Genomic DNA, 15,878 nt, shown 5'->3' on the forward strand with positions numbered 1-15,878 from the left:
AGATTACGAGGGGAGTTAGAGTTTTCAAAAAAGGATCAGTAAAAGGTCAGTGACACAGAACAAGAAGCCCACTTAAATATGAAGACTAACTGAAGCCAGATAAGCTTCTGGGGACAGCCGAGTGCCATGTGAGTCATTAGTGAAGGTCGGAGATGACATAGAGATTCTCCCAAATAACTACTTTGGTCAATTAACTAAACTATAGCATTAACAACAAGCAGGTTGCCAAGTATTTTCATAAAAGAAAATGAGTAATGACTTACAATTTGTGGGGTGTAGCATGCTAATTATTTCAATTTTTTGCTCTTGAAATTGCCATTTCCAGAAAGGCGTATGCTTAATGAGTGTTTGGCACAGTTGAAATATATTTTTGACCTCCACAGAATTAGGCCTCTGGTAATAGGTCTAATTTTATATGGAGATGTTCACAGCTGCCATTTTGCCACACCTCATTTTGTCAAGCAAGTTGTACACCAAAGTTCAAAGTAGGCCACTTTAATAAAGTTGCAAATCTGAAATTCATTTGTAAAAGCTTAGCAGGTTTTTCTTTGGATCCAAGGTAAATTAACTCAATGCTGCTTTAACAGCTTGACCTGTAACGTTTTCCCAACAGTTATTTATTAATAATAAGATTGAGCTGCAGGTCATCATGTGCTACCATTTAGATATTGAGGACAAGGTCCCTTATAAAGTTGAAGGAAAACTCCATCCAATGACATTTTTTATATGTTAGTTACCCCAGTTAAAACTCCACCTCTGCCCCTCACTCATTGGTCATAAGTCCTGTATACATTTCAAAAATATAATGTCATAAGAGCGGGACTTCGTATTTGTGGACTTCATTTCGTTTCCTGAGTTTTTAATTTAGCAATAATTTAGTAACTAATACACGTGGATATATGACTGAATGACTGGACATGTGGATCATACGACTCAAGTAACATGACAGTTTTGTCATCCATATTTTCAATATTTCTTGCTGTTGCCCTGCATTGGTCACTATTGGGTCTGTTCTATCAGAAACTTTATTATGTCCATTCACCACAAAAAAAAATGACATTAAAATATTTCTTGGATATCAACCCAAACTACATGGGGTTTAGTAACAGATTTAAAAAATATTATTTTTGGGTGGGGTATTCCTTTAAATTACTCCAGCCCATGCTGTTATTTTGTCTCGGTTTCTACTTTAGAACATCTTTTTTAACATTTACATTAAAGATCACATTATAATAAAGCATGAAAAACCAAATCCATTCAAAATGACAATGAATTCAGCATTTCCAAGAGAAGTAAAGATGCATTATTGGAAGTGGTTCAGAGCTACAAGTACCTGGGGGTTCACATGGACTGGTGGGACCACACTGTGGCCCTGGTCAAGAAGGGCCAAAGCAGACTGGACTTCTTAAGGTGACTCCAGTCTTTTGATGTGTGCAGCGAGCAGCTGAAATGTTCTACCAGTCCATAGTAGCCAGTGTGGTGTTCTATGCTGTGGGCTCCTGGAGAAGCAACTTGAGCTCAAAAGAAGCACAATGCCATCTGAACAAATGTATCCTGCATCCTCGTAGACTGAACCCTGGACATTTGCTTCAGAAGGTCGTACACAGGGGGTTTCTCATTCCACAAGCCATTGTCATCTGCTTCTGTTATACTGGACTGTGTTGAACTATACAGTTAGTGTTAAGTGTTTAGGGTCTGTTGTTTTGTTCGGTTTCATGTATGTAGTGTATGTAAATACTTATTGCTGTCTGAGAACTGGAGAGGTCTTTTGTGCACATGTTTATGTGTAATTGTTGTTTTCAATATTTGACTATCCATCCATCCATTATCCAACCCGCCATATCCTAACTACAGGGTCACAGGGGTCTAATGGAGCCAGTCCCAGCCAACACAGGGTGCAAGGCAGGAAACAAACCCCGGGCAGGGCACCAGCCCACCGTAGAGCACACACAAACACACACCCAGCACACACTAGGGACAATTTAGGACCGCCAATGCACCTAACCTGCATGTCTTTGGACTGTGGGAAGGAACCGGAGCACCCGGAGGAAACCCATGCAGGCACGGGGAGAACATGCAAACTCCACGCAGGGAGGACCCAGGAAGCGAACTCAGGTCTCCTAACTGCGAGGCAGCAGCGCTACAATATTTGACTAATATATTATTCATTTATTAATACATTGAGCAGCTTATCAGTGTCTCCATATCTGTGAGTGTGTGCCTGTCCTGTCAAGGCTGTGTGTGTTCCAAGGGTCCCCATAATAAAATGAACAAATCACCATCTTCAGATGGTGTAAATCTTAGCATCTTCATGACTACTAAATACTAGTATCAGAATTTTGCTTTAGTGTATTGTTCAGGTTATGAATATTTATGTTGGATCGTTTCTGATGACATTTTGTTTTTTAAGGGGCTTTGTCATTTTTTCCTTCTATTGCTATGTTGCTTACAGCTGTTGTTATGATCGTGGCTACAGACGTTAATCACACAACTGGCTAAAACAGTCAGAGTACTTCCTCATCTGAATTTGCGGACAATAAATGACCTTTTTGCATTCTGCCATTGCTTCTTTTCAAGTATTTTTTTTTGGTAAAAATTTTTTTGTTCTAATTTTGGACTACAATTTCTTGGTTCTTGGTACATTTGCTCCAGTTTGTTGATCTCCTGGTTTTTACCTCATTCCTTCTCCTGATCAGTTTCGTAAAATTTGTCATTCTAACTTTAGATGCAACAGAAACTCAGATAACGATAAGCAATCCCAAGATGGGACAACATGCAAAATTTGCAGGGAGAGGCTAAAGAATTAAGGAAGCAGAAGACTGATGTGTGTTGCGCCATTACAACAAGTGGGGACGATGAGCAACCTTAGTCAAAAAGTAGGCACTACTCCTAATCTTCAGCTGATCTCCAGCAGTAGCCATGGTAAAGAGCCCTTGATACTACATGCTACTTGATATTCTAGGGACCCCAATAGTTGCAAAGGCTTCCGGAATTAATATAAAATGATTTTTGAAATCCATCATGCAACTCACCCTGATGCTCAAACACATATACAGTGGTATTGATCATGTCATTGTTTGACTAAACCCAATAGAATGGATGCCCCCTGTATGATACAAACCCTCTGTTACGGTTTTTCATTAGACACTGTGGAAGTCCAGCCCTGGACACAGACAGGCAGACACCAATGGCTCCAAAACATCCACGTTTATGTACAGTTCTATTTACACTAAAGTCCCGCACAGCACACAGTGCCCCAGCACCAATCATCCATAAGTCCAGGCCTTCCAATGCCTTCCTTCACTGCTTCCACTCCTCTCCTCTGAGCTCTGTCCTCTTCCTCCCGACTCCGGCTCCCAACTGGAGGGAAGCGGCCCCTTTTATGTCCACCCGGACGTGCTCCAGGTGCCCCCTGATGAACTTCCTGCCGCATTTCCTGGTGTGACGGGAGTGACGCATGAGCACCCAGAAGCACTCCGGGTGTCCCTGGTAATACTTCGTGGTGATGTCCAGGGCTTCACAGTCTTCTGGGCACCCTCTGGCGGTAGCCATGGGCCCCTATAGGGTTGAGCTTCCATGCTCAATTCCCGTGGCCCCCACACAAACCAGGGCGGCTGCCCTCTCATGGTCCGGGAGAGGCATAGTCTCTCTCTCGGTTCTTCTCGGCGTCCCGGCTGGGCACAGCCCCTAGCCACCCGCCACAACGCCTTTATTAAGGAATTTAGTAAAGTCTAGGATGTTTTGAATTGGTCAGCGGTGGGGCTGCACTGGCAGTCCAATCTTTTTCTGTTGCCTGGAACTCTGTAATGCTGCTTTGGCACATTGTAAAAAGGTAAATACTGTAAATAGGAAGGATCTAACTTGTAATCTGTTTTTATTTTTCTACAGTCCATATTAATTTTAAGGTAACTAGCTATTATATTTTTTCTTTATAAAGCATTTTAAACTGCATTCAGTGCATAAACAGTGCTATATAAATAAATGTAATATTATTAACACATTAAGAAGTATCTTACCTCTGAATTTTCAAGGTATAACTTGTACTAATATATGTGTCTTTTCCTCTGTTCCAGGAGCAAGTTATTTTACGTGTGGACCACCTGCTCTTACAACTTAAACCTGTAGGAGCATCTGGAGGATCTAAAAAAGAAAATGAGGAAAACAAAGTGAAATATATTTCATCCAGCCATCTGTGACTTACCCCAATTAAAGGAATACGCCACCCAAAAAAACAAAACTTTTTGTATGTCACTTACATCATGTAGTCTATAATGATGGCTAAATGAATAGTTCATGGAAAATGGAGATAACAAAGTTTTTGGTAGAATGGGAATCTGTGGAGATCGACACAGGATCACACCACACATATAAAAACATTCATGAAGGAACCTCCCGTTGCTCGGGTTGCATTAATCCACAAGTCAAGTCAACCTGTCATATGCTTACAACGTGCAAAGCGCATGCAGTTTTGCTAAAATATTTCAAAATAAATACACCCTGAAAATCAGAGCTGTACACAAAGTAGAAATGCACCACCATCTGTGGCTTGATTAAACTCTTCACATTTGCTCCTGGTACGCTAAAAGGTTTTCCATAGCTGGTGTCTCGCTAAAAAAAACTGTCATGTACTGATTGGATAGTGATGCTGAATACGTGAGGGAGAATACGGTAAACGTGAATTATGGGTAAATGTTTAGAGATAATCACTGTTAGCTAGTTAATTGAATTTTGTGATTATATTACATGGGGACTTTGCCACCTGCTCGCTTTGCTTGCCAAACCCCATGCTTGTACTACGCGCTAGCCTCTTTGTGGCTCTGCCGTTCACATACGGGGATGCAGATGTACACTTTACTAACTATTTTACATCACAGCAAGTAATTAACCATATTAAAAAATTTTAAAACGTAATAATTTGAGTGTAAATTATATTTAATGTTGCGTTAGTTATTCGTTGCTTAATACGATTTTGTTCTGTTTGACTAACAGGAAACTGTTAACGTTTTAATACGAATGGCATATCAAGATCTCCTTTGTTATGTAATGTTATCTGCAGAAGATGTACTACATTACCTTTCTTGGATACATCCTTCTTTCTACAGACGACTGGACGTTGTTAACGGTTGTAGTTATTCTTCAGGTTATTGTAAGCTGATGTTTTCATCTTCCGTATGATCACCACCAACTGCTTCAGCATTGTCTATTGATACGTGTTTAACCAATTTGCCGTGTAACCGATTGACATTTTTGGCATTAATTCGTTTAACTTTCTCACAGCTGGGATTGCCTGTGTACTCATTTTCTGTTGATAACCCTTCGTGATGAAATTCTTCAATAAGATTTGGACATAATATGTCTTCTTTAACTGGGAACTGTGGAAAACATTAAAAGCTGGGAGAGCAGAAAATGTGTCTGTCAAAAGCATTCACACAAATGAGAGGTGAGAGGACCGTGTGCGTGGTTGAAAATGGTTGAGAGGAGGGTGTGACTTGAAAAACTCTCATGGCCAAAGTCTCAACTCGCAGGACTCAAAAAAAATCTTCCAAATGTCTTGTCTCGTCTTCCAAAAAGTCTCGTCTCGTTGCAGGATTTTTTTTATTATAATAGAGAGATATTAGGCTAACCAATTTGGTTCAAGGGCCTAAATACAATGTATATGGTTATGGTTTATGAGACTTCACAGTAACTGTGCTGACACCATCACTGTAAGCGATCTGATAGGCTGTCAGCTTAAATAAAGACCTACCCAAAATGATAATAACTGTTTGACTGCCATTCAAAGACAATATAATTTTCAGCCATGTGATTTAAATGTGATATAAAAGAAAAACTTTCAATACAGCCCAATTGCTCCATATTTTCTCATGCATCAAACATCAGGAAGTGATGATTCCACTCAAAGCGACTTTTTGCATTTTCCATTGTGAGTTGACAAATTCTCAGATGTCCTACACTGTAAAGAATTTTAAGTCAGGATGTAGCTGTTATTCCTGTTTGTTTATTAGGACAAATCAATCTGATTAATTAGGATAGACAACTGTATAGTCTTATCAGATCTGAACCACATGCAATATGGAATTGAGACAATTTTACTACAGTCTGAATTTAGGCTAAGTAGGCCATAACACAATGTAGAGTCAAACGCAACCAGTATGGATTTTTCATATCATTTTTATTTTCACGACTGCATTATTTCTTAAGGATTCCCACCCCTCCAGGTGGCACGTATGGTCAAATGTAAAAATCAAGAGAAAATGAACACCAACATCTGTGTGTGTCCTGCGGTGGGTTGGCACCCTGCCCAGGATTGGTTCCTGCCTTGTGCCCTGTGTTGGCTGGGATTGGCTCCAGCAGACCCCCGTGACCCTGTGTTCGGATTCAGCGGGTTGGAAAATGGATGGATGGATGGAACATCATGTATTGGCATGTACTTCAAATTGTGCATGCAGCATTTTGATTCTCGTAAACTCACAGTGTGGCAAGGCATTGCAAACTATGTTAGGTGAAATGTGAAACTTTTAAAAAAATAAATTACTCACAGATTTTAAAGATTGTGTACAAATAAGACCCTGATGTATGTAATTCTTAAGGTTCACACTAAACTTTTTTGTTTTATTATTTAATAAAAAAGTGGCACCTGAGACGACCATCTTGTCACCTCACTACAATCACCAGCATCGGTCCAGGACAGGGCACCAGCCACACATCCACACAGAGCCAATTTGGTATCACCAATCAGTTTATCCAGCATGTCTTTACAGTTTTGGAAGTACCTTAAGAAAAACCCACAAACATACTAGGGGGACCACACATGCGCCACAAAGAAAATGACTGGGAGTGGAACCCAGGATGTTGGATCTAAGAGGCAGCAGTGCTAACTGGTGGGTCACCCTGTGTGCTTACATGCATTTACAAATGTATGATAAGGGTTTGGCTCCAGCAGACCCCCGTGACCCTGTAGTTAGGATATAGCGGGTTGGATAATGGATGGATAATAAGGGTAAAGTACAAGCTTTACAACAGAGGCTCTCTAGTTCAGTAAAGGGGGATGCCTGTGACTGTGGGATTTTATTCCAACTAATTCCACAATCAGTGATTCATTCTTACTTAATAATATTAATAATAATCATTTTATTTAGATAGCACCTCATCAATCTTTTGTTTAGTGGCCTGTCCATTTTTAATATCTTACCCTAAAAAAATTCTGAAATATGTGTATTTTTGCCAAACCTTTAAATGTCATTTTCTTTTACAATCCCAATAATAACTCTGTGATGACCAGTGTAATTGTCTATGCTGTGGTGTGCTGAGCTGGTAACATCACTTTAAGAGAGACCCACCAAATTAACAAGCTAATTAAAATGGTAAGCTTAGTTATAGGACACACTTTGGACCCCCTGGAGGTCATAGAAAAGTAGAAAATTTAAATTCAACTGAGTACCAGTATGAACAATGCTGCACATCCTCTCCATGACGCACTAACACTGACGACTTTCAGCCAATGAATTAATCAGCAAAAGTGTGTGAAGAAACACCACTGGGGATCCTTTATACCAACAACATAACGTCTCACCTGGACTGGGACAGCCAAGTCAGAACTTTTCATTCATTTAAATTTTTCTTGCTTCATAGTAATTTCAGTGTACGTTCATAGTTATTTATTTATTTATTAGTCTATTTATTTATTTAAAGAGCTTCTGTAAAAAAACTAATTTCCCCCTGGGGGAAATACAATTCTATCTATCTATCTATCTATCTATCTATCTATCTATCTATCTATCTATCTATCTATCTATCTATCTATCTATCTATCTATCTATCTATCTATCTAATTTGGAACATTATGGAAAATGCTAAGAAGAACAAAAAGAAGAGATCTGTAAATTTACTTTGTCTTGTATTCAAACAAAACTGGTATAAAGCTGAGGTGATTCATGTTTAGCATCTCAACTGCATTCTTTTTTCAAGATATACATTGTCACAAATGTGCACCTGGGGGTCATCCTTCTGGGTCTAACAAGGTAAGCAGTACCACCACCTGACGACACGAGAGGGGGCATGTTGCATTCATCAGATTTGACACGAGTGTATATTTTCACATAAAGCAATTAAATTCACAAGGTAGGACGTCAAATAATGTGTTGTTGTAGTGCTTTCAACAGGGTACAGGGTAAACAGAATTTGCAAATCACTCCTTTTTGGGGTTTTTTAACATTTTCCATACTGTCCTAAAATTTTTAGAATTTCAGATTTAATTGGCCATTTTTCATAGGTTGTGCTCCCTTAATTGTATACAAATGTTAACAGTGCTGAACGCTACAGGAGATCCATGACTTCTATTCCACATTCGCTTGTCTATTTATTTGTAAGAAACATTTCTTAATGAGCAGGCAAGTGGAAATGGCAGCAAAGTCATGGATGACAAAGGAAATATAAGCATTTAAAGTTATGAGAGAGAATACAAATATTAATTAATTTATTAGAAGCATTTGTAGGCCAATTATGAATTGTGCACTGACTGTGAAATTCTTTGCTATAAAAACCTACAGCCATGGATGCCCACTGGGCTGAACTTGAAAACCACTTACAGTATTTACATGTGCGAAGTAGGAGTCGACTAAAGGGTCTGAATAATGGCAATTCCACATCCGACCAGGGGATGGCGTGGTGCGCTGACTGTCTTTCTCAATCCCTTGCAGACCATTCTCGGGAAATCCCACAGGGTTCCAGCGCCCCGATGATGTCACTTCCGGCCCCGCCTCTGATGATGTCACTTCCTCTTCCGGTCCTGATGACGTCATTACCTACACTGGCCTTTAAAGCTGCCATCTTGACTATTTACCACAGTTCTGTTTTGGACTCAGTCTTGTGAACAACTCACTATCTTTAAATACCTTTTTGCAGCCAAGGCGCATTATACAGGTGATTGCCCCAAACCTTAATGAGGTCTTATTGTTGTTCTTGTGACAACGCATAAATATATGAGAGGCTAGAATGCTCTTAGTTTACAATGAAGCAATTCAAATCAGCAAATACACAGAGGAAAAGCCATACTGGTTATCAGATTGCCTGTAATCAAACACCTGGTGCCACTACTGCCCACCCGTTAATTCCCTTAGTTGGTTTAAATAAAACATATAGAAACTGAGAAAAATACCTACAGCCTGCATTGATGTCGCTCCCACAGACCATCATCTCCATTCTCTCATTGCATTTCACAAAGCACTGTGCCGATGATCTGGGTCTTGAGAAGTCCTGGAGATGGAGGACCACCGCTGATTCGTTCAGTCGGATGCTCCCTTTCATTTCTTTGCCATCCATATATATGAAAAATTTTTTGGGGTGGCAGTGGTCAATGAAGGAGTGGCAGATGATTGAGATGTTGGATCCCATGGCAAAGACTTTAGCTGGTTTCACATCAATGATTCCTCGACAAACCAATACAGCCCACCCTACAAACACATAAAAAAAGAGTCATTACTGAAGGCACAAACGAGAAAAGACCGATTCAGTTAAAAGTTGTTCTGATTAGCAGCTTCTATGATTTTTTTTTGTGAAAGGTCATGAATGGGCTATTACAATCTGTAATGCAGATTTGAAGTTTTGGAACTCCAGAATTGTGAATAATTTAATGTTAATTTTGAACATCAGAGCAAACTGAACAGGTTAAATGTTTTTAATGTTATGTTGAGATACCTTCTTTGGCTTTCTATGGGAGCGACCATTTCAGAACATTTGTGTCAATAAAATCCCCAGAAAGTGCAGCATCTGTGACATTATCAGATCAACAGCATAAAGGCCGTCATGGACTTTTCCAAGGTATCCAAGTTTGCAGATAGGTCCTTGCATTTGTGCTTTTTGAAAAATTCTTTATCTTCAACTGTTAGGTTTTTAGAATTCTTGCTCTCATTTCTGACTTCAGAATTCTGTTTAATGGTCTAAGTTTGATGAAATCAAAAAAGATCTTCAAATGAGGGTCTACTTAGAATTCCAAGAGCTAAACTTGAAAGAAGTGGTGAGGCGCCCTTCTGCTGTTATGCACCTAAAATCTGGAATAGCTGACCGATAGAAATTTGCCAGGCTGATATGGTGGAGCACTTTAATACACTACTGAAAACACATTAGTTTAACATGGCTTTCTCATAACTTCATCTTAGTTCAATCCTGATGCTCTGTATACTCAGTTAATTATCATTACTATTCATGGTGTCTCCAAAATCCTTACTTATCCCTACTTTCTCTGCTGTTCTCTTTCTATTTTTCTGTGGTGGCGATCTGCACCATCACCACCTAATCAAAGCACCGCGATGTCCCTACATTGATGGATTAAAGGCCAGAAGTCCACATGACCATCACCATCAAGTTCTACCACATGAACCCTGAATACCATGAGGACTGATTGAGGTCATTTATGTTAGGTAGAATGCCTAGAGGTGGCTGGGTGGTCTCGTGGCCTCAGACCTACTGCAGATTTTTTTTTTCTTCTAACCATCTGGAGTTTTTTTTTGTTTTTTCTGTCCTCCCTGGCCTTCGGGCCTTACTTTTATTCTATGTTAATTAGTGTTCCCTAATTTTAATTATTGATTCTGTCTTTTTTCTCTTTCTTCATCATGTAAAGCACTTTTGAGCTACATTGTTTGTATAAAAATGTGCTATATAAATAAATGTTGTTGTTGTTGAAAGAGTTGATTTGACTTATGGTTCATGTACAGTATATCCTGGTCATTTTCATAAAACTTTACTGTCTCTTTCCAAGTAAGTATAGAAGAGACCAGAAGATAACGACTTAGTAGTTAATCTAGTTGAGATTATAACCGCTGACCAACCCTGTATTACACCAATGCCAATCGCTAAATAAAACTGAAGTCAGGAGAATAAAATATTTGTTGCAAAACTAAATGCAGTCCAATGTGTTTAACTACAGTGGGTATAGAAAAGAATCAACCCCACCCCCCTTCAAAAGTTTCACATTTTGTTGCTTTGCATCCTGAAATGAAGACACACAGAAAAAAATATTTAAAATACCAGCCAAGTGAAAGATATAATAGCAACAGTTCATAAAAAAAATAAAAAATAGAATCTCTAAGATGGTTAAAGGATCTCCCCCTCCTAAAACATTACTTGCAAACTCAATCAAGTGTAGCTAATCACCTCGTCCACTGCACACCAAGCTAAATGTCTTCCACCTGTGATCCACTGTAGCCATTCTGATTAGTTTAGCATACAAATGGTGTATGCCTGCCTAAGGTAAAGTCATCTCTGATAGAGGATCACAGGAGTCATCAGGTGGTGGGGTCCTTTCATCTGATTGGCTGGCCCAGCACTGACTCAGCTGTGGAATGGCCAATAGGGGGAGGCAGCATGATGGCCGAGGTCTCCAGGCCTCTGAACAAATCCAAAATGTGTTCTGTGATATCATCTACTGTTGATTTCTGCTCTGTACTTGTTATATTTCTATTGCACTATATTGTGCATTATATTGTACTAGCCAACCCGCGGCGTACCATACGCCGCATAATCAGGCCGTTTTTTTAATGATTTTTAAGCACAGGAAGAAAATTAACATTTGAAAAATTGGTAATGTAATAAATCAGCAAGAAAAGCAACATTGTAACAATGCACGGAACAAACCAACACACAATCGTCCGTGCGGCGCTCAGGCGCGGAGGGTGGAACGGGAAGAGAGAAGGACGTCCACTCCGCTCCCTCCATAATGCTAGTCTGCTGATTTCTCGTCCAGTATGCACTGCCTGCTCATGTGCCCACCTCCAACTCGTCACTCGAATCGTTGTCTTTGCACAGTCCAGATGCACCTGTGACTCCCGTAGACTTTTCATTGCTCTGTGCGGTTTTGGCTGCCTTTCCAAGACACCCGACCACGGTAGTAGCGAAGTGGGAGGGGGGTGTGTACAAAGTGCAGAAGCATCTAAGAAGACGCATGTTTGTGATGGATGCGAATTGCTGTATGTAGCGTGTAAAACAGTTTGCTATGGTCACGCTGTTGTGCGTTGTAACCGAAAACTCGTTTTTTAAAGACCGCTTACTTCATTGTGTATACGACTGTAGGTGAATGAAAAGATATAACTCTGGAGAGGGCAACATACAATACAGCGTTTTACACGCTGCATACAGCAATTCACATTCGCGACAAATATGAATCTTCTTAGATGGTGCTGTCGTGTCCACCCACGCTCTCGAAGCACACACACTGCCTGGTCATGTGCCCGCCGTAGAGCAACTAACAGAGACCCGCCCACCAACTGTAAGACCATGGAATACCCCTCGCAAACTGCTCTACACGCCGCATACAACTATTCACATCTGCGACAAACAAACTGTTTTACACACTGCATTCAGCGATTCTCATTCACAACAAATTGTTTTACACACTGCATACAGCGATTCACATTCGTGACAAATATGAATCTTCTTAGATGGTGCTGTCGCGTCCACCCACGCTCTCGAAGCATACACACTGCCTGGTCATGTATGTGCAAGAGCAACTGACAGAGACCCGGCCACCGAGTCTAAGACCATGGGAAACCCCTCAGAAAATGTTTTACACGCTGCATACAGCGATTTACATCCGTGACAAACATGCCTCTTCTTAGATAGTCCTGCCGCGTCCACCCTCGTTCTCGAAGCACACACACCGCCTGGTCGTGTGGTGCCTCTGTGTGAACCGGTCAGGCACAGAGAAGGTCAGCTGCTGAGAGAGCGTCTCGACTGTTGCAGGGCCTGCATTGGTGAAGCAGGTGAGACGGTAATGAAACAGAGGCACAGGTAGCGAGGGGGGTGTGTACAAAGTGCAGGAGCATCTAAGAAGACGCATGTTTGTCACGGAAGCGAATTGCTGTATGTAGCGTGTAAAACAGTGTGCTATGGTGCACGTGGGTCGTGCATCGTAACCGAAAACTCGGTTTTTAAAGACTGCTTGCTTCATTGTGTTTTAACCTCAGTTGTGAAGGAATGTTTTAAGGATCCCATGGGATACCCCTCGCAAACCGTTTTACACGCTGCATATGGCGATTCACCTCCGCAAGAAACATGCCTCCATGAACAGTCAGCGTGGGTCAGAGCTGCATGTTGCCTCTACGACAGACGAATATAAATGACACCATTTTTTCTGTGCCGTCGCGTCTGAGTTGGTGGCCGTGGCCCTGCGAGTTGTCGTTGTATCCAATGGTCTTGGAGTTGGTGGGCGTGGCTCCTTCCTGCGTGCGCCATAGGTGTCTCACTTGTCGGTGGCTTAGTGAATCCACGCCCCTTCCGGCGTGCTTTCCATGGTTGTCTTGCCTTAGTGAATTGTATATATAGATATTGTATTGTATTGTTGTACACCCAACCTATCTGGAAAGGGGTCTCTCTTTCAACTTCCTTTCCCAAGGTTTCTTCCATTTTTTTCCCTACAAGGAGTTTTTGCTTGTCTTCTTAGAGAATCAAAGTTGGGGGTTGTCAAAAGGCAGGGCCTGCTAAAGCCCATTACGGCATTTCTTGTGTGATTTTGGGCTATATAAAAATACATTTTATTGTATTCCTGAGCACACAATCATTTATGGGTGGTAAGGCACTGTCAGAAGATCTCAGGGATAAAGTTATGGACAGGAGCAATGACATTTAGTCTCCCTGAAGCAATATTGTTCCAGAGTTTATTAGGGATACCAGAGAGAAAGGATATGCAGTAGTCTATGGATATGTTTCAGTCTCAGATTATTAGCTGTCAAGATTTATTTTAAAACTTTATTCCAAAACTCCTGCAGTAAAATAAAGGAGTGATTAGAATTAGACTAAGTCATCTATCTATCTTATTTGAGGGTCACAGGGAGCTGGAATCTAACCCTGCAGGTCTGAGCACAAGGCAGGAGCCAACTCAGAATGGAGCACCAGTTGAAATTAATCTCACTTAATATAATTGTGGGTCTTGGGTTGCCAGAGTCTATCCCTACAACACTGGGTGTAATGCAAGAACCAACACAAGATTACGCATTAATCAGTCAGTCTTGTTTCATATAGTATCATTAACAGCATTAACAAATGCTCTTCAAATCAATAGTCTATGGTTCAGACTCATTTTAATGGGGCATCTTCAATGACAAGTGTCACGCATGTGCACCTGGGCATCACCTTCCTGGCTCTGCTGAGGTAAGCCCCTCACCACTCTGGGACAAGAGGGACTACTAATGTTAAAGGATCTCTTCTTTTTTTTTACCGAAAGCTCCAAGAAGACGCCCAGCGAGGGCTCCAAACCCCACCCACAACATACAAAGTAGGCCCCTTCCCTTACAGTTGTGACTCTATTAAATCAGACAGCCTCGGAAGGGGATGCCTCATTTTGGACCCCGAACTCATCCTGTACCGGACACCAGTGTGATTCCTGATTAAGAAGCTTTCATCAGGCTAGTGCAGCCATTATTTAAGTTGTGTGCACTCCTTTCTTTTTATTGTTCATTCATTAAATGGTGTCACCAGCAGTGAGAACTGGGGCACCAACTTTAAGTTCCGTGGTCTGTTACCCAAGTCACACCTGACATTTTAAAGTCTAATGTGTCTGGAGGAGACTTGATATACACAGGACTGCTCATTAAGAAAATGGCTGAGCTGGAACTTTACTGGCTTTCTAAAAACTCAGAATTTTTTCAGAATTCTCTCGTGTTTAACATTATTAGCTTATTTGTATTTTTTCTTTACATCACATATATTGGTGAGTTGTACTTACCTTCAGTGTTCCACCAAAACAGCACTTGGAGAAACAAAGCCATCTTGCAGCAATGGCAGGTTTGATTCATTTTGAAAATGATGCATTTCAATTCGTCACAGAATTAACCTGGCAGAATATCTGAAAAGAAAGGACGAGATAAGAACTTGATTTATTATAAAAAAAAATGTCTAATGAATGGATTTCTACTTACGTTTTATTTGCTTTTTTCTGTTATATTGCATGTTATTTTATTATGTTATTTTATTCATAAAGCAGTCTGGGCTTGTTAACAGAAGGCCATATATGTATATTGTGGCCGGGTACAAGAATGCAGCTTGATGATGATCTCAGAGTAATTTGGGGCATCAACTGGGTCATTCCATTTAATGATAAGACAAAAGTAAAAATGATGCCTGTCGTAGCATTACTTTGGCCTAACACGTTCCTTTCACAAATGACCCCTCCTTCCAGGAGTCAGGTGGTTTTCTACTCGCTGGGCTGGAAAGGGGCAGGGCTAGCTGCCTTCACTGAGAGGATTCTTAGTATTCAGGGGAGAGAAGGAGAAAATGGTGTTAGTGGCAGCGCCTTCTCAGTGTTCCTAGCGGCCATTACAAGCCATTGAGGTGATCCACAGATGAGCATGCGTAGCAACATATATACACACACACACTATATTATATATATATAACCCTAATTTCAGCCATCATCACACGTTTATTTACACTTCTAATATATACAAAGTCTATGTGCACCGCCACCAAACCTCCCCCAGTTCCCCAAAGTCCAGGCTCTCAATAGTCCTTTCTCCACACAAAAATCACTTGGGCCTCTCCTCGCCTCCTCTGCACTGACCTCGTCTTCCTCCTCACCCAACTCCAGCCTTGATTGCAGGGTGGCGGCTCCTTAATTAGGCGGCTGATTGTCGACCACACCCAGCCACCTGTGACAATATATATATGTATATATATACAGTGGTGTGAAAACTATTTGCCCCCTTCCTGATTTCTTATTCTTTTGCACGTTTGTCACACAAAATGTTTCTGATCATCAAACACATTTAACCATTAGTCAAATATAACACAAGTAAACACAAAATGCAGTTTTTAAATGATGGTTTTATTATTTAGGGAGAAAAAATCCAAACCTACATGGCCCTGTGTGAAAAGTAATTGCCCCTGAA

At 40.7% G+C, this 15,878-nt stretch overlaps 1 protein-coding gene across 3 annotated transcripts in view; it reads right to left on the reverse strand.

The window, feature by feature from the left end:
- il23r (interleukin 23 receptor) overlaps positions 1-15,878 on the reverse strand; it is a 155,115-nt gene that overhangs the window by 96,380 nt on the left and 42,857 nt on the right. For all 3 annotated transcript variants that reach the window (XM_039735809.1, XM_039735810.1, XM_039735808.1), the window contains exons 2-4: positions 14,717-14,836; positions 9,162-9,452; positions 4,017-4,140 (exon numbers count right to left, since the gene is read on the reverse strand). In XM_039735809.1, coding sequence (XP_039591743.1) covers positions 4,017-4,140; positions 9,162-9,452; positions 14,717-14,786 — 485 coding nt within the window. In that variant the 5' untranslated portion in view covers positions 14,787-14,836. The remainder of the gene's footprint in view (positions 1-4,016; positions 4,141-9,161; positions 9,453-14,716; positions 14,837-15,878) is intronic.

Source organism: Polypterus senegalus, chromosome 14 (assembly GCF_016835505.1).
Source record: "Polypterus senegalus isolate Bchr_013 chromosome 14, ASM1683550v1, whole genome shotgun sequence".
Classification (NCBI taxonomy): Eukaryota; Metazoa; Chordata; class Cladistia; order Polypteriformes; family Polypteridae; genus Polypterus; species Polypterus senegalus.